Source organism: Lonchura striata, chromosome 4 (assembly GCF_050655825.1).
Source record: "Lonchura striata isolate lonStrDom1 chromosome 4, ASM5065582v1, whole genome shotgun sequence".
Lineage (NCBI taxonomy): Eukaryota > Metazoa > Chordata > Aves > Passeriformes > Estrildidae > Lonchura > Lonchura striata.
The window spans coordinates 27,061,014-27,085,548 of NC_140706.1; the positions used below are offsets into that span (position 1 = coordinate 27,061,014).

At 39.4% G+C, this 24,535-nt stretch overlaps 1 protein-coding gene across 3 annotated transcripts in view; it reads left to right on the plus strand.

Moving 5' to 3' along the window:
• The window catches only part of PDGFRA (platelet derived growth factor receptor alpha), a 35,145-nt gene extending 11,413 nt beyond the window's left edge, over positions 1–23,732 (plus strand). For all 3 annotated transcript variants that reach the window (XM_085577869.1, XM_021529108.4, XM_085577870.1), the window contains exons 4-23: positions 1,211–1,474; positions 2,147–2,277; positions 3,608–3,779; positions 3,882–4,071; positions 4,578–4,693; positions 5,131–5,257; positions 5,742–5,935; positions 6,380–6,474; positions 6,584–6,716; positions 10,802–10,906; positions 11,576–11,686; positions 12,504–12,657; positions 13,641–13,807; positions 14,973–15,088; positions 15,662–15,784; positions 16,367–16,478; positions 18,040–18,139; positions 18,261–18,366; positions 19,077–19,312; positions 20,355–23,732. In XM_085577869.1, the coding sequence (XP_085433995.1) occupies positions 1,211–1,474; positions 2,147–2,277; positions 3,608–3,779; positions 3,882–4,071; positions 4,578–4,693; positions 5,131–5,257; positions 5,742–5,935; positions 6,380–6,474; positions 6,584–6,716; positions 10,802–10,906; positions 11,576–11,686; positions 12,504–12,657; positions 13,641–13,807; positions 14,973–15,088; positions 15,662–15,784; positions 16,367–16,478; positions 18,040–18,139; positions 18,261–18,366; positions 19,077–19,312; positions 20,355–20,502 (2,900 nt within the window). In that variant the 3' untranslated portion in view covers positions 20,503–23,732. The remainder of the gene's footprint in view (positions 1–1,210; positions 1,475–2,146; positions 2,278–3,607; positions 3,780–3,881; positions 4,072–4,577; positions 4,694–5,130; positions 5,258–5,741; positions 5,936–6,379; positions 6,475–6,583; positions 6,717–10,801; positions 10,907–11,575; positions 11,687–12,503; positions 12,658–13,640; positions 13,808–14,972; positions 15,089–15,661; positions 15,785–16,366; positions 16,479–18,039; positions 18,140–18,260; positions 18,367–19,076; positions 19,313–20,354) is intronic.
• Positions 23,733–24,535: the final 803 nt, after the last annotated feature.

The following is a 24,535-nucleotide window of genomic DNA, read 5'->3' on the forward strand; positions in this document are numbered from 1 at the left end:
ACTAGGTGAATCTTGTTTCTGTTTTAAATTACAGTGGGAAAATGAATACATGGAGTTGGCAGCATTTTTGAGATGGAGTGCTGTGCTTGGAATATTGCTACAAAGAGCCTGCCAGTGCAGCAGAAAGTCTATTGTTGGAGGGATTTGGATTGCTATCTATTAAATTTCATTATAAAGCTGTGCACAGAAGCTTCAGGCTAGCAGGGATTATTTGTTTATTCTGAATGGCCAAACAGAGACGATTTGAGGGCTATGCTTTTTATGCATAATGTTATGCAATTATATTTTAAACTCAGACTTTGGATTGGCTGGATAGGGAAGTTGGCATGTATTTTGTTGACTTTAAAAGAAATAAAACTACCAGGACCTTGTTTGCTTTTTTTCCTAGTTGAATACTGTATTTTGAAAACCACATTCTGTGACCATAATTAACTATGTCTCATAACTGTAATGTTGGACATGTTAGAAATACATGAAGATAAGTACCTTGAGCTATTTTTGATGAAATGTGGCTTTAGTGGTGTTCAACACAAACAACATGAGACTGACTTCTAATCTTTTTTTTTTTTTCCTACTTGGAAAGTGGAGTTTTAATTTTTTTTTTTTATTTTACTGCCTTCTTATATACTGGTTAGGAGATAGCTACTAATAAAAAAGGCGAAAAACATCTAACTTAAAATCATGTGAGTTGTGAATAACAACACTTAACATTTTGGGGGGAGGATCTTTTATCTTTTTCATTTTGCATCCTGAATTGTCACAAAGGAACCTAAGCCCTTTCCTGTTTTGTCCTTAAGAGAAATGTTTCATTACATGTCACATCAAGTAGCTAAAATGAGATACCACATGACATTAGCAAACTTTACCTGCAATATCTGAAACACTGGGAGAATGAAGTGTGCAAGTTTCACTTATGACCTATAAGTGGTCACTGATATGCAATTCTTGTGCATGGACTTGCTGCAAACAAGACAGTGTAAGATTGTTTCTTGTTTTTCCTTAAGAGAAATGTTTCATTACATGTCACATCAAGTAGCTAAAATGAGATACCACATGACATTAGCAAACTTTACCTGCAATATCTGAAACACTGGGAGAATGAAGTGTGCAAGTTTCACTTATGACCTATAAGTGGTCACTGATATGCAATTCTTGTGCATGGACTTGCTGCAAACAAGACAGTGTAAGATTGCTTCTTGTTTTTTTACAGACCCAGACATGCCTTTTGTTCCTTCTATACCAGAAGACCAGTTCATCCTAGTAGAAGAAGGTGATCCTGCAGTTATCCCTTGTCGGATAAGTGACCCAGATGCTCAAGTGACTTTAGTTAACAATTTAGACAAGCCTGTGCATGCTTTATATGACACCAAACAAGGCTTCATAGGGAATTTTCCTGCGGGCTCATACATGTGCAAAACAATGGTTAAAGGCGTGGAGTTCAAGTCTGATGAGTTCCTCATCTATATCATAAGAGGTATTTATTTCTATTCATTTTTTAAAAAATAAAAAATGCTTATGTTCTTTCTTCACACTGTAAGAGCACCAGCATCACTGGGTTATATCAGATATTTCTCCAATTATGAGCTCCTTGCTCCTCTGGCAGTACTGCCAGTTACTTGTTGCAAGTTTACTTACAATTTTGATGAGAATAAGGTGTCCCTAATTTTATCTTCCCTCCAAAATTATTGCATGAAAAATGTCTGTAGTCCATGTATTTTCAATCTATTTGCTGAAACACAACTTAAAAGGCTGGTGTTTCCCAGTGGTTTTCAACCATAGAATTCTGGGTAGCCTGAAAAACACGATTTAATTGTTTTGAAAACATTTTTCCTGCCCATCAAGGAATTCTCAAAGACAGTCACTGATTAGCAAAATGGGAAATTGCTTTTATACCCAATGCCTTTTTACAGGGGGATTTGAGATAGGAACCTCTAATTGAAATTTTATTTGTGGATCATTTCTTTGTGGGATTGAACTGCTTGTGCAGTTCATGCTTCAAATACAAATTGTTTATGTTAGTATAGATCAGCAGTATTTTTAATGAATTTTCAAGGTGATTCCTCGGTAAAGGAATTGAAATTGAAATCTTCCTCTGAAACTGCATAATGTGAAAATTGTAATGAGATCTCTCTCTCTCTTCTCCTAGCTACTTCACAGCTGCCTGTTGAAATTGAAGCTCTTAAAACTGTCTACAAAACAGGCGAGACCATCGTAGTAACTTGTGTGGTCTTTGACAATGAGGTGGTTAATTTACAGTGGAATTATCCTGGGAAAGTGGTAAATATCTCTCTTTCTTTTTTTTTCCCTACAATGTTTGTAGTTATTTATTAGGTAAGCAAGTGAGGTTGTAAAATATTCTTTTTTTATCTGAATGAGGACTGCTCAGGAGAGAAAACCAAGTAAGTTCTTTTAATTTTAGGTTACCATAAAACAAAGTCAGTCCCAAAAGGTAAATTTGCTGTTAGTAACACAGTAAAGCATGAGAAGAAGGTAAGGTATGGTTGAGGAAGTACTATTCTTTCTCAGGTCTTGTGCTGCTGGAAAAAAAGAAATGTGAAAATTGAAAGATCTAGGTCTGCTGGGTGTCTGAGTAGAGCTCTGCTGCTGAAGGTCTGAACCTCTAAAACAGCTCTCTAAATCCTGGTTCTTGGGGATAAAAAAGGACAATGAAGAATTAAGTCTATAATCTTAAGTGTTTTTCATTATACAGATGTAAACTGAAATTATTCTTGCAGTCACTGAATAATGAGAAACATCTAATAAGAAGATCTTAGAACTTTTGTAGAACCCTGAAATTTTGCAATCTGGTTTAACATCCTTTTGCAGTGAAAACTTTTATTCAGTTAAACTTGGCTAGAGCCAGTCCCAGGCAATTTCAGAGTATCCCATGTAAAAAGTCTGGTTGCTGAAGGAATGATGTAATTGAAATGTACCTAGGTGTTACTCCAAATCCCACCTTTTATTTAAGTAAGTTAAGAGTCCAAGAGGAAAATTATTTGAGCAAGTTTTGTCTTGTTTTCCATCTTACACATCAGTATAGTCTTTGTTATATGCCACCTTTGAAAAATAGCCCCAGCATGTTTTTGTACCAGTCCCTCATGATAACATGGTCTGTCATTTTCACCATCCCTTTACTCTCAGGAGTTTTCTCCTTGTCAATAAATTATTCTTGTTTTGAGAGTAGGCAGAACATAGCATCTATTAACGGGTTACTTTTTGTCTGGTGAAAGGGATAAAAATTCATCTTACTTCACAGACATTGAACAAAGGGGACTCAAGTGGCTTTTCCATCTGAGGAAAAGATAGTGCATAAAGAGTAAATTTCTCTGTCAAGTTGCTTACCCAAATTTTCAAAGGTATTTTGTTTACTGTGAACAAAATATGAGTTCTCAACCTCAACCTTCTATGTCTACCCCCAAAAGGGTGCATTTTTATTGGCACTGCTTTTTTGTTGTGGCTGAAAAAGGCATCCTTATCTGAGTAAACAAGTCTTCTGCCATACAGAATTTAGATGTTTGCTCTCACTTCAGGGGTATCAAAGATCCTCAGTGATGTGCTTTCAACTCAGTTACTTAAGCAAGGTTTTTTCTCCTTCTCCAAACTACAGAAAGAAAAAGGTCTGATAAAACTTGATGATATCAAAGTGCCATCGCAGAAGCTGGTTTACACCCTGACCATTCCTGAGGCATCAGTGAAAGACACAGGCGATTATGAATGTACCGCTCGGCATGCAACCAAGGAGGTTAAGGAAAATAAGAAAGTAGCCATTACAGTTCATGGTATAGTCTGATTTTCATGTCTAAAATTGTTAACACATTGGAAAACACCATTCTTGAAAAATGTTGCATAGTGTTGTTTACACATGGCTTTTTTGTTTACAGACAAAGGCTTTGTTCACCTGGAGCCTCAGTTCAGCCCTCTGGAAGCTGTCAACCTGCATGAAGTCAAAAACTTTGTTGTTGATGTGCAGGCTTACCCAGCACCAAAAATGTACTGGTTGAAGGATAATGTAACTCTGATTGAAAATCTTACAGAGATTGTTACTACATCAGGAAGAGTCCAGGAAACGAGGTAAAAATCCTTCTGACCCTTACTTTGCCATGCTGACTTGAGTTCCTCCCCAGGAAACTGGGCACTACTCCTGCTCACTCTTTACTCCTCAGTTTGTTGCTTCTTCCTCAGTGGCATTTAAAGATAGTTTATTTGTTTTCTGTTCTAAAGGGCAATGCCTAATTTACTTCTTACTACCTTTATAACATCAACCTCTTCAAGGTTCCTGAGCAAGAAACCTCTTTGCTCCCTTTCACATTTCTCCACACTGATAATTTCCAGTTATTTCCAGTAAAATCAGGGCTTTGTCAGGCTCCTGCAGGAAGTAACTAAGGCCACTTCTTTCTCAATTGTATGTTGATAGTTATTTACCACTTGAGTAATTACTTAGTTAAAGGCATGCTAGAAATGCTAAATGTCACAATGTTATAATCACAACATACCCAGATTAAGTGTTGCCCCAAAACTATTTTTATTTATATTTATGCCTACTTTAAAAATACAAACAAAAACTTGTATTTTTGCAGGTTTCAGAGTATTTTAAAATTGATACGGGCCAAGGAGGAAGACAGTGGATACTACACTTTGGTTGCTGAAAATGAAGATGAGATTAAAAGATACACCTTCTCATTGCTCATACAAGGTAAGCAGCCCCAGAGCCTTGCCCACCAGAGCTCACTTGCACACTGCCTTGCCTGGAGTATGGATACATGAAAGGCACGAACCAGGCTGAGCGGAGGAGTGCGTGTTAGTCTCTGGAGCTTTTCTAGCCTGATCCTGGCTTTCACTTCTGCACTGGCCTTGAGCCAAAAAGAAACTTTATCCACCCAGCTAAGTTATTCCAGCTGACAGTAGGATGATAGCTCATTTAACATGACATGCAGACGTGGCACAACTGCAGCACTTCCTTCTCATTGCTCTAGCCTGGAGTTTACTCTGTGCTACAGGAGATATTGAGTCTGTGTCTGTAGCTCTTGCCAAGGTGTTGGCCAAACACCACCTGTCCTGCTTTGAAATTACAAACTGGTTTTTTCTGTAGGCACTGACAAATATTTTAACAAACTCCTGACTCCTTCCCAGTTCCAGCTCTGATCTCAGCCCTCGTGGATGATCACCATGGCTCTGCAGGTGGGCAGACAGTGAGATGCTTGGCAGAAGGAACCCCACTTCCCGATGTGGAATGGCTGGTTTGCAAGGACATTAAAAAGTAAGAGGAGTAGGTGTTTTCTTAACTGAAATATGATCTGTAACCTCAATTATCTTAACATAATTAGTTACTGTACCATGTTTTCTTCATCAAGAGCCAGTAAATTTCAGATAATTCTTTCTTTTTAGAGGCATGTTGTTTATATTTCAAGAGAGGTTGTCAGTGCCCTTATTTTTGCATCCTATAGGACACAAAATGATGCATCAATTCAGCTTTCTCTCATAAAATCTCTCTGTTCAGTAAGCTGACTCCAAGGATTTCACAGTCCAGGTTTGAGTAGGGAGTTTGAGATGTAGCTGTCTCTCCATTCAGGGACTATTTTTATTTTGAAGGAAGAAAAGTGCAGGTTTTTCAGAGATGCAATCTAAAGGCCTTTCTGGCCCTTAAATGTGTTGTTGTCAGAAGAAATTTGCAGGGAAAGGTAATTTTTGTTCTGTTCACTCTTAATTATCCATATAAATTCCGCCATTATTCTTCTCTGCAGGTGCAACAATGACACCTCTTGGACCCTTTTGACTAACAATATCTCTGATATACATATGGAAGCCCACTTGGATGAGAAAAATATGGTGGAAAGCCAGGTGACCTTCCAGAAGGTAGAGGAAACCCTGGCTGTGCGATGTGTGGCAAGGAATGACCTCGGTGCTGTTACTCGAGAACTGAAGCTTGTGGCTCCCAGTGAGTTTGCTTTGTATTTCTGTGCAATTACAACAGCCAGTTTGACCCTGCTCTAACTTACCCCAGTTCAGTCCTAATGGATAAAAATATGAATTGTTGTAGGTAATAAATTAAAGTGGATTTTTTTCACCCCGGTCTTTTTGAGGATGAGGCATTTTACAGGTCTTTATGGGGCATCTGCTTTTTGCTTATTATGTAGTTCCATAATTCATTTTATTAGTACTGGCTATGGGACATTCTTCTAGACAATCTGCATATGGTTTTGAAACATGATGACAAAGCAGCTCTGGGCTTGGAAAGACTTCATAGTCACTAGCCTCAGGAACTGCTCCTGCCACTTCTGCAGGACACAGGCACTGCAATGATGGGGGAGGTGGGCGTCTTTTGTGTGTGGTGTTCCTCATGGCTCATGAAGAAAATATGGTCTATCTTTTTACTCCACAGCCTTGAGGTCAGAGCTAACAGTGGCTGCTGCTGTCTTAGTGCTGTTAGTGATCGTGATAATTTCCCTGATTGTCCTGGTTATCATATGGAAACAGGTATGTAGAGAAGTATTTCAGTTTGGGTGCTGAGCCCTGCTGTGTTTTGCTCTGCTCTAAAGTCAAGTCCAGGACTAATGCTTGGTTTTGCATTCAATGTGCTCTGCAGAAGCCAAGGTATGAGATCAGATGGAGAGTCATTGAGTCTATCAGCCCTGATGGCCACGAGTACATTTATGTGGACCCAATGCAACTGCCTTATGACTCCAGATGGGAGTTTCCTCGAGATGGGTTAGTGCTTGGTAAGTTTTCTGTAAGGGACTAGCCCCACCCTTCTTTGGGGAGAAACACATTCAATGACCATTCTGAGGTCTCTGCAGGATTTGTAATGGATGTTATGGCCACAAAGTCCAGAGTCTCTGTCTGTCTGTTCTCATAATTTCTCCTTCCTGATCCTCTTCTACAGTGGCATTAGCCCTGAGGTCCTTGTGTTAGTGTCTCCTGTGCCTGCATTCCAGTTGTCCTCCTGTGTGCAGTGTCTACCCCTATGTAGCTTAGGGGAGTCTCTCAGTGTTAAACACCCTTTTCAACCCTCATTTCTGCTAAGGCATCCACAAGAAGTACATAATTTTTTTTGTCTGCAAGACATTTATACACATATGTGCAGAGACCAAGAAAATCTGCAACTAGTTATGTAGTTTTATTAAAAATATTTTAAAAATTATTAATCCATGCCATACACATATCAGTGCCAAATAACTGCATATTTTTGTGGCTACTGTCCTTCTTTTTTCTTCCTTCTCCTTCTGCTTTCTTCCTTTGCTATTCCTCATTGTAATTAGTACAGAATTCAGTTGTAATTATTTCCTCAAGGCTGGGCCAACCTCTCATTTATATCAATTGAAAGTGTAATGACTATAGATAATTTTAATGCTCTATCAAGAAAGAGATTTAAACATACAAGCCTTTCCTCTTTTGGAGATATCAGTGAACCAAACTGTATTGCAAAACACAGGAGAAAATGATGAAATGTGTCTTTTGTTTGACGTATTTCAAGAAACATACTCCCCTGGTGTAGTTCTTCACCATCACAGAGAAAGAGTTAATTCTTGAAAGAAGCAAGAGAAAATTTTCCAGTTCAGGAATAATAGCCTTTAATTAAATTCATGTTGCTAATTGAAGACTAGAGGAGGGTGAAGGTTTTATGGAATTATTTTATTACAATCCAGACTTTAATTATATGCCTAAATAGGATTTGTCAGATCTGAGTTGTTAAAGACCACCACTGTGACTTTGTCTCCCTCAGACTCATGAGCATAAGCCTGCTTCAATGCCTTCTTGTTTACAAGTGTATTCAGAATAATCAGTTTAAAACCCAGTGCTCCATATTCTTCTGTCAATATGTATTGCACAACATTTCTACTTGACACGCTCACCCACCAGCCCTTTTGCCATATTAAATTCTTGCTGATGAGGGGGGACTCTTTTGTTTCTGGGGGTGACAATTCTGATTTGTGTGGATTTTCTCTTATCTAAGTGGGAGATGACAGCAAAGCAATTACACCTTTAGTTCAAGGAGGCTCTGAAGCAGGTTACAAACCCATTTTGGTTCTGCCAGATGAGTATTTCCGATCCTAGTTGTGTAAGCCAGCTGGCATTTTTTTGTTTTTTTCTAGCCAGTACTGCCTGGAGTGCAGTGCTGTTTTAAACGCCAACACTGAACATTGGCTGGATGGAGCTTCAATTGATAAATTTGGGTTACCCTACCAAGGTCCCTTTGCAATCACTGACCCACAGTAAATGCAGTGCACTGCTCTTTAAAGGGCTCACGAACCAGTGCAATCCAGGAGATGCATACCAGAAGGGACTACGCAGTAATAGCATGAGCTGTTTGAACACCACTGCCTTCTCCTGGCTCTGCTGAGAATTAACGAGGTCCCAACAGGACCTGGACCTCCTCATCTGGCTGGCAGAGCTGAGAGCAGCACTTTTTGAGGCTTGGGGTCCAAGTGCTGCTGCTCAGGATACCAGGGTGGCTACACAGAGAGAATTGCTCTCATTTGCTCTACACAGAGAGCAGAATTGCTCTCATCACTTCCTAGCAAGCCACTTATTTGTTCTGGTGACCTTAATAAAATGAAATGCTGGTCTGACACAGAATCTGACCTGTGCCTATTTGAAAAAGCCAAGTTAAGATTCAGGTCACACAACAGTCAGAGATGTGGTATCTAATTTCATGAGTCTAGAAACTGAATGTAGATTATAAAGCTTGACACTTGTTTGTCTTTTAATATAGACCAAGAGACTTATGGTTTAATTCGGGGTGGGTTGATTAGCCCAGGCCAATTTTAGAAAAAGAAGAATCCAGCTGAGATGGCTGCATCTGGAACAAATTCACACATCCCACCCTTGTGTCCTCTAAGTTGAAAAGCAACACCTCTCTGGCAGGCACAGCAGATAAACTCTGTGAATGGGTAGAGAGGCTGGATTAGCTGCTGTTCCTTCACTAGTTTGAGGAATCTTGAGCTGCTGCTGTGTCTGCACAGTCCCTCTGTGAAGGGAAGCAGCACTGCTCCTTCAGCGAGCAGATCACAGCAGTGCCTTTATACTGAAAAGTAAGCTTGCACTCTAATTTGAGCTTCAATGAAGCATTCACCAAGAATATGATGGCATTACAGATGCTTCCAGTTCTTGGGCAGTTAGCTCCCACCTTGCTCCAGATTTCAAATGCAAAAGACATGGGCTTGGGCTACAGCTGCAGAGAAGGTTGAAAAGGGGAAATAGCAGTGATGGCTCCCTGCCATTCCGGAAGTGCTCTCACTGTCTCCACATGCACCCCAGCCCTGTAGAGGTGATGGAGAGGGAGATGTGTGCCTTGTGCTCAGCTGACAATATGGTTTTGGGGAAGAATTGGCTTGTGAAGACAAGAAGATCAAGGAGCATCAGCAAATGCCATCACATTCTGAAGGGCTGCATCCTGCCATATGGTTCCCAGACCTTCAGTCTGAAAAGTTTCAGAGGCCAAATTTCAAACTCAGGTTGTTTGAATTAGTCTAAAATTTAGTGTGAAGCTTTCTCACATCCTGATTGGGAAGGATAACCTTTGGAGCACAGGAATCTTGAAAAGAAATCACATAGCTTCTGTGTGCATGACAAACTATGCTGTCACAATCTTGGAGAGGTTCACCAGTGTTAACTCAGCTAAGCATTCTTTAACCATTTCTTGTGCCTGTTAATGATGTAGATATTGTTTGGTCAGAAATTTTCTTTCAAAAGCATGTGCACAATAAAAGTGGGAGCAGTAGCTAGAGGATAACAGAAACATATGGCATTGCATGCCAGATAACACCTTCAAAAGTGTAAAAGGTGACAAGTTCAAACTGCAAACGAATGTCAAAGACAAAATGCTGTGTATCTCCACAGTAAAAGTTACAACTCATTCTTTCTGTGCTTAAAGTTAAAAAGTAGCATAAAACCAAAGCAACAGCTTGTCAGGCATGTGATTATATTCTGGCATCTGGACCTCATATACAGGTTTGTTCACTCAGTGTTCCCTTGATGAATTTGGTTTTCAATGCAGAAGATATGAAATACAGCATTTTGGAGTATGTTTGTGCAGTTCATATTTCTCTAAAATCTCAATCTGTACTAATTTCTTCTGGAGACTGTATCCATATTAGAAGACAGGATATATTAATCCGAAATTTTTGTCTAAATTGATTTGTGGGAAGAGTAAAGGGTCTATAAACATTAGCTGTTTCATTAAAGCACTTGGAAATTTGCAATACAATTTATTCCAGCAGATGAAACACACTTGTACATTAAACTTCAGAGAAGTTTCCCCTCATATGTGATCAACATGTATTTCAGCTTCTTGCAGATCTGAAATGATGCCGCCTGTCTGTTTCTGAATGTGCTATTGATGTGCTTTAGTCCATTTTACTGCTGGATGCATCCAGCATTACATAATAGACCAAAACTACAGCTGAGAGATCCAATGCAGATTTGTAAGTCAGGAATATGCCTGTATTTTAATCAGGAGCTGACTGAGGCAGAGAGGTCAGCTTAAGCCTAGGACAGTCCATGCTGTGAGAGGATAAAGTGAAGATGGCAGAGCATAGGAAGGGATGAATTTGAATGAGATGAGTTCCCAGGTGCAGGTGTGCTCTTGATGTTTGCTTTTATCTTTTTAAGAATGGTATTTAATGATAGCATTTCATATCTGCTTTTTCTGCTTAAAAACAACAATAATAGCAATAATCCTGGTGGTCTGGCTTAGGGAGTGTGCCCTTTCCACACAAGAATTAAATTGTACAGGAATGGAGATAGGAAAGGAGCTGAATTACTGTTACTTTCTGAAATAAATAATGCTCTCTCTTGTGTTCAGGTCGGATCCTTGGTTCGGGAGCATTTGGAAAAGTAGTTGAAGGGACTGCATATGGATTGAGTCGCTCTCAACCGGTGATGAAAGTAGCTGTGAAAATGCTGAAACGTAAGTTGTCATGGATCCATTTCCCAAGCCAGGTAGGGCAGGTTCCCACAGGGTTATTCAAACACTGCTTGTTTTAAATTAATTCCTCACATCTGAAGTTGAAAAGGAATGGTGAAATGATGGGATTTTAAAATTATGTGTTAGATTGCTTGATGGCATTTCAAGTCTGAAGGTACCCAGGCTTTTGAAAACACCCAAAGTTTAGGTTTAGCTGAACAGCTACAATAACTCAACAAATATTGAGAAAGATAAAGCAGCCATGAATGCCTGTGAACAAATAAGGGTTATACAACAACAGGAAATAGGCAGGTCTTGTATAAGTTCACTGAAGATTTCCTGGTTCATGAGAATTGAGAACCTGATACCGTGATTCTGTAGGAACCATGGGAGCTTGCTTGTGTTGAATAAGCAGCTTGTAGAGTGCTTCTCTGCCATGTGGGCAGTCCACTACACCTCTGGAGAGGGACAGGCTCAGCTACTGAGCTGCATCAAGCGAGTCCCTTATTAATCATTTGCGACTCCCCTCCAAGTCTCAAGAAAGATATGTATCAAGTAAAAAGCATATGATGGCAGCAATGCTCCAGTGAGGCAAGCAAGGAGAAATTTTTTGTTAATATGAAAAAGGTGACTGCTCTCACTAGGTGGCTTATGTGTTTTTTCTTTCTACAGCTACAGCTAGATCCAGTGAAAAACAGGCACTCATGTCTGAACTGAAAATAATGACACATCTTGGCCCCCACTTGAATATTGTGAATCTGCTTGGAGCTTGTACAAAATCAGGTGGGTTTGGCTGAAAAAATAGAGGTTTGCTGGGGAGTCATCATTCAGTAGTTAACAAGAACATTGATGCCTAAAGATTTTTAGCTTTTTATGTAATCTCCATGCATTTGTGGCTTTGTAGACTGTTGAATGCCTAGGTATAACTTCTAGTACTTTTCCAGCTTTCTTTCCCACCATGAAAAAATGTGTATTGATGTGTTCCTTAAATTTTACCTAGTCTTGCCTGTTAGTTTACTGAGGACCTTTTATTTTGCACCATATAATCACAGACACAATAAAGATAGAGTAGGAGATCAGGGGGAGAGCTCCAATGGGGCAGAACTCAGGGTGGAGGTTACCTAACCAACTGCTCCTCTAATTGGACAATATTGGCTAGATATTCTAATTACCTTATTTTATAAAACTGTACAAATTTAATTTGGAGCACTTTTTTTTTTTCCCATATTGTGTACCTGAAGGCTTTTATATTATTATTCTAATGTTGTTTGGAAAAGTTTGTGCTCTATTTCCAGGCATCAACATAGGTTTCAAGTAAGGGACTTACTAATAAATACAAACAAATACAAATTTTCAGAAAGTTTCTTGATATTTGGTAACAATTGCATATAACTTAGAAGATAACTATAGTAGATAACTATATTGTTATATAGTAGATAACGATATTGATATATGTAGATAACTTAATTGCAATAACTTAGTAGATAGACCTGCATTAACTCACAACTCTATCTTCTAATAATTTTGGAGTCTTTTTGTATTTGTTTCTGTTTTTCAAAAACCCCACTCACCAATGTATATTTTTGCTTTCTTTTAACAGGTCCTATTTACATCATTACTGAATATTGTTTTTATGGCGATTTGGTGAACTACCTGCATAAGAATAGGGACAATTTCCTGAACCGACACCCAGAAAAGCCTAAAAAAGATTTGGATATCTTTGGGATGAACCCTGCTGATGAAAGCACAAGAAGGTGGGAAAAAATGAAAAAAATAAATCAGTGACCTGAGACTTAAGGACTTAAGACATTATAAACCCTTATTGCATTACTCTCATTCATTAGTTCAATCTCCTTCCTAATATTTCTCGTTAAACTATTATTTGTCGCATTTCATAGATCTGGGAAGGTTTTGACAGTTTTTATTCAATCTCCCTGACATGTGTCTTAGATTTGGATTTCCTTCATGTAGACATGAAGTCTGAGGACGCCAGTGGTTTCTCCATAGAGATCCAAGTGCATCTACCTGTCTCCTTGTTCCCATGCTTGGGGAATTTCCAGTGTCTAAAACTCCTTCCCTTCAATAACCTGGCAGAGCTTGTTCTCCAAACTCAAGTTCTCTTATTTATCTATCAATGGCTTAGCCAGTCTCAATAGTGTCCTAGTGGTTCATGTTCATCCCAGAACTTTTTCCAGATGATGGTTCAGGAAGTTTGTCATCGTATACTCAGCAATAATGTAATGCCATAAAATGAGCCAGGATTTAAAAGGTGAACAGAGATTCATTCAAAAAAACACTCAGAGAAATAGATCAACTACCTTGGTAGCTGTGTAAAGCCAGTACTATTATCTGGGCATGGGTTTGTTCAGCAGGACTGGATTTGATGCAAACTGTCTGGGTGAATAAATTACACCTATGTTTTGGAAACCTTGAGCTAAAAGACTTAGGCAGTGATACTTGAGTTAAGTGGGATTTTGGGAAATAAGGCATGGTTACATACCTGATTGTTGGCAAAAGCCTAAGTTTGAAGTGCTTGTGTTTAACTACAGTCATACACAGTAATATGTATTAATAAGTGGTGGTTATGTTATATATATGATGTATGGTAATGATCTTTATATATACCCTAACAAGAAGCCAGCTGTTGAATTTTACCTCAGTACAATGGTACACCTTAAATGAATGGTCTGACAGGGAAGACACTGCCTGATACACTTGTATTTTTTCCCAATTCCAGCTATGTGATACTATCGTTTGAAAACACTGGAGAATACATGGACATGAAACAAGCTGATACCACTCAGTATGTGCCAATGCTGGAAAGGAAGGAGGGCTCTAAATACTCTGATATTCAGAGATCTGTGTATGATCGGCCTGCTTCGTATAAGAAGAAATCCATGTCAGGTAATGTAGAACAGTCCCTTTTGCATATATCATTAATACAAATGACTCTTGTGTAAACACATATCTAATTTTTGTCCTCTAAATGGACACTAACTGCTTAGCTCTGTTCAGCAAGAGTGTGAGCATAAGCTGTAAGCTCAGAGCTTGTGGTTGTGTTCTTCCATTCTGCTCCGGGACTAGGAGAGGGAGGAGTTGCTGGAGCAGAAGGGGTCCTATTGTATATTTGTTTCTGTGCTGAAGCACTGGGTAGTTGTGCTCTGCAATTGGGCTGTAGGCATTCTTTGGAGGCAGTGATTTTATCAGTCTTTTAGTTTGAAGGATTTTGAGCAATAGCAATGACCAATAATAATAGTAGTTTATATTGTACTGTTTCCACTTACATATCGCATTAACTGACACTTACCAAATGCAGAACACTCCCAAATACTTTCCTGGATTATGTAATGAAGATAATAAATGCATCCTATTCCCTGTCCCTGTTCTCAGAAACAAAATATGCTTTTGTTTAAAAACAGACACCGCCACTTCTGCCTCCAGGCCTCTGAAACTGAACCATATCCAGTCCCAGATTTACATGGCAGACTTATGTACTCATGTTCTAGGACAGTCAGGGAAAATGAATCACTGAATTTTGACTGTTTTTTTTTTCTGGCATTTTTCATAAAATAAATAAGAACTGTTGCCATAGAATTCCTGACCCTTTTTGCTGGTGTTGGATTAGTCCCAGTGAATACTTCCTGGGAAACAGCAGTGTTCAGCAAAAGTAAATGGATAAGAATGTACATGCATGCACAAAACCCTAATGAAGGTATCACCTCTAAACAAATATTTTTGTACCACACACCAAATAAACAATGTGTGTAACAGTCCAGTAATGTCCAGTAACTGTTCTTTCTCACTTTACTTTTTCCTACTTTTCCCAGGGGAAAAAAATTACAGACAGGAGAAAACCCAAATCTGTTACTTAATACTGGCTGTTTTTAAAAATGCAGGTTGTGTCAGTGAGTGATGCAGACATTAAAAGTGGCAATAGTTACTATGAAAAGACAGTTGTGGTCATGGTACTCTGCTAAAATGACCAGCTCAGAATCATGATAGGTAGAGGAAGATTGATGCTGCTTTCACACTCCACAGCAAAACCACATTTTTCTTCTTTTTTCAATAGAATCAGAAGTCAAAAACCTTCTTTCAGATGATAGTTCAGAGGGCCTCAGCCTACTGGATTTGCTGAGCTTCACCTACCAGGTTGCACGGGGAATGGAATTCTTGGCTTCTAAGAATGTAAGTAAATAAAAAAGTAAGCAAAATGGAATAAGGTGTAAAAATGTCTTCTGCAGCTATGGTTTTAAATTTAGATTTGAACATATGACACAATATAGTATTCTTTTTGGAGATATAGATGGCTTTCTTACTTTGCTGGAAATGGAGATCACTATGGTGGGAAAAAATCGAAGCAGCAGTCACTTGTTTTCATCCTGTGACATTGCTTCATTCCTGCTTCATCCTATGACATTGTTGGAGTCAGGGTGCTGGAGATGGTGGAGGATCAAAGCAGGGTCTGGGTGAAGAGTCCCTGCAGTCACAAGCCAGCATGGTCAGAAGCACAGGCATATCATTAGCACATGATGGGTAGAGTGGGAAAGGGTGGCCTCACTTTTGTCTCTGCTCCCCTAAAATGCATCCATGTGAGACCTTGTTGGTTCTGAGGCCTGGTGTCTCCTTGCTCCTGCTAGAAGGTGCTTGTGCAGTAGAGAGTCTTGTTAGGACTGTACCTAGAAAGCCAACCCTTTTGCAAGGGCAGTGGCCCTCATGGAAAAAGCATGTCCTTGAACAACTTCATTTTTCTCCACACAGTGTGTGCACCGTGACTTGGCCGCTCGGAATGTCCTCCTGGCTCAAGGAAAAATTGTGAAGATCTGTGACTTTGGGCTGGCTAGAGACATCATGCATGATTCCAACTATGTCTCCAAGGGCAGTGTATGTACCTAATCTCTGGAGCTCTGCTTTAACTGAAATGAAAATTGTCAGTTTTAAATGCTATTTCATGTTCTTGCCATTCAGTGTTGGTTACAGTAACTGACCATTGGCATGAATGCTCCTCAGAACAATTTATCTTCACATCATTAATTCCTGTAACTTTTATAACTCTGTTTTAAAGCTAAAAAGTACACATTTAGCACTTCACAGTCTGGCATTTTTAACTGGCAGGTTTTGTGACTGGATAAGTCATTAAGGAACTGTCAATCAATGACATATTCTGACCTAGGTCAGCAGTGCCAGATTTTGCATCATACCTTCAATCATTTGTTACCTGGTCATTTGCCAGTAATGAAATGAATACAGCTATGGTTTAGCTAGGTTTTGTGGGGAGCAACAAGTAGCATTGCTTATAATCCTGGTACCTCTGCATTTAATTAAATTAAAAATAAACACTAGCAAGGTTAACACATCTTTTCTTATAGAGAGATGTTTTTCCTGGCTATCAAACAACAATTGCAATAATAATGATTTATTTAATGACTAATCTGTGTTTTTGGACTTTCTTTCTTTTTATTACAGACTTTCCTCCCAGTAAAATGGATGGCACCTGAAAGTATTTTTGACAACCTGTACACAACATTAAGTGATGTCTGGTCTTATGGCATTCTGCTGTGGGAAATATTTTCTCTTGGTATGTACTGTAAATATTTTCCTATGTGTAGTGATTAAGTTTTTTCAATTCATACTGGTCTACATAAATTCTGCATATAAAAATATATGCATGAAATCCACTGTTAGCTGTTCTTCTGTATGGGATTTCAGATTCCAGTGTTTGGTGTTAAGTGAAATGTCCGTACTCTCCCAAAGTTTTCTTTAGTTTTGGCATGGATTTTTTGTTTGTTTGTTTGGGAGTTTTGTTGGGTTTTTTTTGTTTGTTTTTGCAATATACCTTTTTTCCTGTAAAACTAAAAGAACTGTGTGAAAATCTTTTGTGGAAAGTATTGGTGTGCCACAACAGGATTGATTTTCTGTCCAATATGAGAAGGAACATGTTTCTCCCTTGCAATGGGATGCCTGGGGCTGCAGCCCAGTTCAGCAGCTGCTTTGGAACAGTCTCTTCATACACGTTTCAAAAGAGCCTGTCTTAGTCCCATTACAGAGTGGAAATAAATGTCAATCTTCTGGGACACTGATTTCTCATTTCCAGGTCAACACTGTTCACACAGTTGGTTTATGGCAGTGTAAAGTGGTTATGACAATATATAGCAGTTACAGACAATGTACAGTTCCCAGCTGGGAGCAGCCTGGCTCCCTCCTCAGCCTCATTAATTAGCCTCCTGGACGGGTGGATGGCCGCTTCAGTGAGCCTGCATTGCCCAGATTTACTGCCAGCAGAATTACTCATGCCTGTCTCGTATCTGCTGCTTCCCCACGGCAACCCCAAGCCTAACGTTATTTGCTAGAATTGTCCCATAACTGCTTCTCAGAAAACAACAGTTGCACCACTATTTATGGTATTGATTCCTGTAATCTCTGGGCATCACAGGATCCTGTAAATAGCCATTCCCTAATATCCCTGGGAGGCATTGGACAGCTCAGGAACTGAAGCACTACACTTCACTTCTTTACTACCTGTAAAGAAGGTTTTGAAACTCAATTTTAGGTGAAAATTCTGCTTTTGAAAGGGCAGAGGTTTCTGAAGTAATATTATAGTATGCCTCATCCATCTGAGAAAATTGCTCCTTTTTGTAAAGTAAAACATATCCTCAGCAGTGTTTGTTGAGAAGGTCAATTATTACATCTTGCCACGATGTTGACTTCAGCTTCAATTACTCTTTTACACGTCAGCATGGGTGCAATTATGTTTTTGTGCTGTAGCCCCAAATTATCAGTTAACTGTGTTATCTTGGGGCAAGTCCAAACTTTTTTGACAACCCATGCCAAATGCAGACTGATGACCTGATCCACGTGTCATCCAGTCTCTCTCCCCAATACATTCTATAAACATTGTAAAGGCATTTTTTTTCTAACTAGTAACTACTTCCATCTTTCCTACCCAGTGTTTCACATTAGGGCTTAATGTCATCTAGACAATAGCTCTGATGTGAAACACTGGCTAGGAAAGAATCATTCTGATGTCATGCTAAATTATAGCATTAACACTTCATGACATCAACAAGAAGATGGTATTTGGGAACTCTGCATGCATAGTTAAGTATAGAGTAGTAGTTTTGCTTCTCTTTTACCTGCAGGTGGCACACCGTATCCTGGCATGATGGTCGATTCTACTTTCTACAATAAGATCAAGAGTGGATATCGAATGGCCAAACCTGATCATGCTACCAATGAAGTGTATGTGTGCATTTGGCTCTTCCACACCTGTCCAGTCGCCAGAGAATTTTGGCTTTAGGTTCTGTTTGATCAGTTATGTACCTCTACCAGCTGGTTAAACTGGTTTCCTTTTTATCTGCAGGTATGAGATTATGGTGAAGTGCTGGAACAGTGAACCAGAGAAAAGACCTTCTTTCTATCATTTGAGTGAAATTGTGGAGAGCTTGTTGCCTGGAGAGTACAAAAAGGTTTGCTGTGTATAATTTTCTCTATGTTTCATGTATACTGCTTCAGAGGGAATTATAAGCATTGTCTCAGCCATGAGAGCCACGAGCACTGAATTGACACATTCTAACCTATGTAAATTATGTGATTAGCATGGGAACATTGCATGTTCAGTTTCTTCAGTCAAACCTGCTGAGACAAGCAGTTCTGCAGTATTAACTGGGAAGCCAAACCCTTTATGCTTAATTAAATCCTAACAACTCAATTTTTCTACTGGAGAACTAGTTCTATATATTTTCATGGGATTTTGTGGGCTGTGAAATAATTATATAAAAGGGAGTTCTTGGCCTGGGTGTATAATCTCCCTGTCTCCTTCTTTGGACCCTGACACCAGCAAGTTTTCCCCTCACACTTCTGATAGCTCTGAACAAGTTGTGCCTTCCCCGTCATTCAGTGTTTCATTTTTCCCACCTACCTTAACTCCCTTCTCCCTACCCTTATTTCACATCTATTTGTCTGCTTTGAGCTGCCACAAATCTTTGCTCCTGCATCATCTAAAACTTATGTGTCACCTCTCCCTACAAAGCAATTGAAGATTCTGGACTTTTCTATCCAGCGTTGCTGGCTCATAGGGCAGAATATTTGCTATGCTAATGAATCACAGCTGCCCATCTGAAGAAAGGCAGCCTTAGTGAATAGCATCTAATGAGGGGGTTGAAATGAATATTTCCAGAGCTATGAGAAGATTCATCTGGACTTCCTGAAAAGTGACCACCCAGCTGTCACACGCATGAGAGGGGACTGTGACAATGCCTACATTGGTGTAACTTACAAGAATGAAGACAAGCTAAAGGACAGGGAGAGTGGATTTGATGAGCAGAGGCTGAGTGCTGACAGTGGATACATCATTCCCCTGCCTGACATTGACCCTGTTTCAGAAGATGAACTTGGCAAAAGAAACAGACACAGGTAGGTGCAGTTTACAGATCCCTTAGCCCATAGTCACCATTTGGGGTCATATTTGGCAATGTACAAATGCTTTACAGCATGGTACTCTGCAAATGGTTTCCTTAGCTCTGTTGAAAATAATAATTGGGGAAGATGCATATAAATATGGTAGTATGACTGGCCACAGTGTTTTCAATGGGAAAAAGTTAATTTTGCCTGTTTTGTCATTGCCAGAGTAAGGCGACTGCTAGTAGGGTACTTCCATGTGTTTTTGGGACTCCTTTAATAGCTTGGTCAAGTCACAGTGGTTGTTTGGTGGATCTGTGGGCAGATTTTGCAACACATCTTGGCTGCTTGGTGCTTCATATGAGATCTCAAATGATTGATTTGTTTATATGAGACAAATTCTAAACTCTGGGAGAAGTTGTTGATAAAATCTTCTATGCTCTATGTGCATATATCTTCTTGTTTTCTATGAAAGTAGGGTGTCCAGAACTTTTTACTTCTTTCTTGTCAATTTGCGTGACCAATGCCACTACAACACAACGCAGTCTGACCCTAATTGTGAATAGTGCAGGTTTAATTCAGTCCTTAATTCATAGTGTATAGATTCAGAAACCTAGAAATACCTTTTTTCTTTTTTTTTCTGTTGGTATATTTTTGTGCTTTATTCAAGTAGGGGAAGAAAGAAGTTCCTAAAAGTACTATCAAAATTAAGACATTATCTTTCTCTGTTACTCTTACCTTACTGTCTGTTACTGCTATCTTATTGTTATTGACCTCCCCAGATTTACCTAAGTGACATATTGTCACAGTAGTGTCATAAGACTATTTCTCCAACAACTATCTGGCTGAGAGCGCTTGGAGGAACATAAGAAAAGCATACTCCTTTTGATATACAAGATATGTCATGTCCTAAGAAACTGGTGGTCATAGTCACCTAAGATTGCACTGTGGGTCAGAAAGCATCAGGGGAGGTAGTGTTCAGTTCTGCTAGAGACTGGAGTATTTACCTAGCCACAGTCCCCACGTACCTTATCTCTGAGATATTTGTCTCTTCCAGTTCACAGACATCTGAAGAAAGTGCCATTGAAACTGGTTCCAGTAGCTCTACCTTCATCAAGAGAGAGGACGAGACCATTGAGGACATTGACATGATGGACGACATTGGGATCGACTCCTCAGACCTGGTGGAGGACAGCTTCCTGTAACCCCATGTGCACCTGCCAGCTCTGCACACAGGGAAGCTTCTCGTGTTGTCTACAGACTTCTGCTCCACAGAGAAAACCACTTTATTGCAATGTCAAGGATGTGAAGAGGAGGTGGATTTGTAGAAAAGAACTCCCAGAAATGGGCAGAGGACTCAGCCTGAGTATAAATGAAAGAGACATGTTGAAGATGGATTTTTTTAGTGTTGCTTCTTGCAGTACTTCAGTAGCATCTCAGTGTTGTTTGCCATTCCAACTGGTAGGAGGATGAAGGGAAAGGCCACAAACAGACCAGTTTTGTGTTTCAAGGGCATTCATACAACTTTGATGGATCAATTTTCCACTGCAGCAATACTTCACCATTGTAATTATGTAAATAACTGTCTACTCAAGGATCTTTTGAGGTGCATATTGAACATATGCCATGGATTTTAGAAGAGGTCATTCATGAATTCTGTGTACTTCCTCCCTCAATCTTAATGTCAGCTGCTGTTGAACTATCATGTGAATTGAAGAACATGCAAAAACCACTCTTGGACCAAAAAGGTCTAAAAACACAAGGGACTGACCGGTACTATAACACATGTTACTTTCTACCATTAATGCAAGTAAAGGGGAATAATAATGATAATAATAATGATAATTAAAATTCAGTCTATAATAGGTGTTAGAAACCTAGTAAGTCTCTATTAACTATAGAAGGTAGCTGTTTTCAAGATAATACTACTACTGTTTTCAGTAACACTAAATGTATATTTTACAATCCATTGTCCTTCAGTAAAAGCACAATATCAAAATACTTTTTTAAGTGCAGGGGAGAAATTTCCAGCACAAAAAAATTTATGAAAAAGTTTTTTTTTTTGATCTACACAGAATCGTAATTGTCCTGGTTAGCTAAAACTACTTTAACATTGAGAAAAAAAAAATTAAGATTTTTTTCTTTCATGAGCTGAGTAGCTTTTCTAATCAGATATACTAGAAGCAACTAATTTTTCTCTGATTAAGTGAGGTTCTAAAAATTAAAAGAAAAAATTATACCAGATTTCCAAGATGCTGGAAAATGGAAGATTATGATAAACCACCAGCAATACCCCATTATTAGTGTTTCATGGGTACTCAAAAGAAAGCTTATCCTGAGGTTAACTGTGAAGAATTGATTTGATATTTGAACTGTTCAAGGAACAAAGACATTTCTCCTAGCCTGAAGCACAAGTTCAGATAAGCAGAAATAAATATGCAAAAATATTCTTTTCTTGGTTTTCAAATTTAAACAGGAGCAGACATCTCTGCTATATTTGCAGATTGTAACTACAAAAAGTAAATGCTTCTAGGAGTGTTTTTTGGAAGAAGGTGCATGAAAATGAACCTGCTCTCAGCCTGCAATTGTTGGTTTTTGACACCACTTATATGAACAAAGTATTATGATTACTGCTATCACTGTACAATGCATTATTGAGATATGATGCTTTGGAAGACTTACATGTGAAAAAATTTACATCACTGCCAAGGGCTCCATCCTTTCTGGTACTCAACTTTCAAACTTTGCCTTAATTCAGTGCAATGAGCACCTTGTAGGATATGCCCAGCCTCTGTTATGATACAACCAATGCAAATATGGTGCAAACTCATTCCTGTGTTGCAGTATTTTCCTAGGAAGTGTGAAAGAGTGACTGACAGAACATGCTGCCATGTTAAACTACAGCTTACCTTCAATGGCCCTACAAAAAGCTTCTAAGTCCCCTTGACTTCACTTCTGGACAGCTACAGATCAAATAAAAGCAAATGCAATATTGGCAGTGTTACAGTGTGCAACACTGCACAGGCAAATAATTCTGGGTCTGGGTTTCAAGCTGTCACCTGGCTGAGGCCACACACAAGATCTCAGCAAATGTGAAAACAGGACCTGAAGTGAGCCCACACATTTTCAACCCCAATGGAAGCTGACAATCAGAAGGAAAGGTGAATGATGGTGCATTCTCTACTTCTTGCATTCGACAGATCAAAAACAAGTGTCTTCCTGGGACCATGCTTTTGCCAAACTTGTCACTGAGTTCTGTATGGGGACAACTGTGAAACACAGACTCTTGATATAGCCAGGACAGATGAGATGGTGTGAAATCTCCCTCCAGTTACGAACTATGAATTGAGGAAACACAAATTATCTATGGATATCCCAGATATCTGAATGGCCGCTTGAGATGACATGTGCTTTAATTTGCATGTGTAGTCTTTACAACTACACATTCAAATTAGGCAAGCAATTTCACCTGCATTTTTGCACATGGCCTAGTTTTCTTCAGGGTTTGAAAATCAGCCCCAGCATGTTTTATTATATCAGTTACTGGAATCTAAGGACATTTTCATGCAGATTTGCTTTCTTCTCACCAACTTCGTTCTGTATCTCACAGTGCATCTCAGGCTAGACTCAACTGGTGGACCAGAGCTGGCTCACTTTCTGATATATGGTAATGTTAATTCTCCGTCTTGTCATGAGTACTGTGTAGATGAATTGAATATGTGGCAGGGGTCTAGCCAAACCCAGCTCACTACAGGCTTGGAATCAGACAAGCTGGCCTGGAAACTGGAATGAGAAGGAGAGGAAAGGCTTTGCTAGAGAGGGAGAAGTGTGAAAGGATGAATTGTTTAGTTTCACAATATTATCAGTATTTCAGATTTTTTTTTTTTTTATGGCTTACTTTTCGAGAAGCCACTGGAAGACATATTCCCAAACCTTTTGCTACAGTAATTGTATAATGACAATCAGTGTTATCCTATGAAATGCAGCTTTTGATTTGGAATGGCCAACCAATTCCTTACAGCGTGGTCTGCAACTTGTACAAAATGGTCCTATTACATGATGAAGGACGTGAGATATGATGATGTTATACATCAATATGTATATAAGTATTTTTATATAGACTTCTAGAATACTGCCAAAACATTTATGACAGCTATATCACTGCCTTTGTTTATATTTTTTTTACTGTGATATATTCCACAGGCACGTTAACTGTTGCACTTTGAATGTCCAAAAGTTATATTTTAGAATAATAAAAAAAGAAGTGTTTCCAAAATGATGGCTGTTGTGAAATGTTTGAAGAAGGGCAAACTGGCCTGAGTGATGGTAGGCACAAAATGTATTTCAAAAATGCCCCTGTTGATATTTTGTCTTTGAAAAATTCTTGTAAATTAAGATCTCTATATTTCAATAAATGATATATAATTTAAGGATATGTGAGAGGTCTATACTCACTTATTGAAGATGGTTATAAAGAATCTGTCTTGCTCAGGGATTTTTTCCCTCAAGAGGTCTTTGAGCTCTCTGCGAAGCCATTGATCAGTAATGACAGCCATGTCTCCGAGCCCTTCCTGTGGGCATAGTGAGGGAGTGCGGGCAGCAAATGGCCAGGATACCAAGTGGCATCTGTGGGGAGTCATATTAGCTCCCAAAATACAGCAGGTATGGTGCTCCAGCACTGGGTGGGTGGGTGAGTGGGTGGGCACTGGGCTCTCTGTACAAGATGAAACCTTGGCACCATGTGTGCTGGGGGGTTGATGCCTGCTGGTCTGCACACACCCAGGAAAGGCCCCTGGCTACAGGGTTTTTTTGAATTTGTGCTGAACTTGCCACCATTGTGAGTCTCACCAAATTTTTATGATGGTTTTGTGCTCCCACAGTAATCAGTTTTACACAGCGTATGTAACTGAATGTGAATTTGAGGAGATTTGCAAGACTTCAGCCTAAAATCAGAGTTAAACTTGGCAGCTGCACTTCCTGCATGAAAGCCTGTCTTGGTTTTCCAGTGGGAGCCAGGCAAGGCTGGCTGTGGGAATACCCTGTGAATGGGTAGGTTATCAACCTTCTGTCCTTGGCGTGGTCCCTGTTCTTGCTGGGAACGTGCTGGGAGATGAACTCTCCATCGACCACATCCCCCTCCTCATTCAAATGGGGCGCAGCATCCTGGGCCCTCGCCTTAGGTAAGAGTCACTGTAGGTTGTCTCTCCTTTGTGTGTCCTGGCTGAAAGGAGTCTTTAT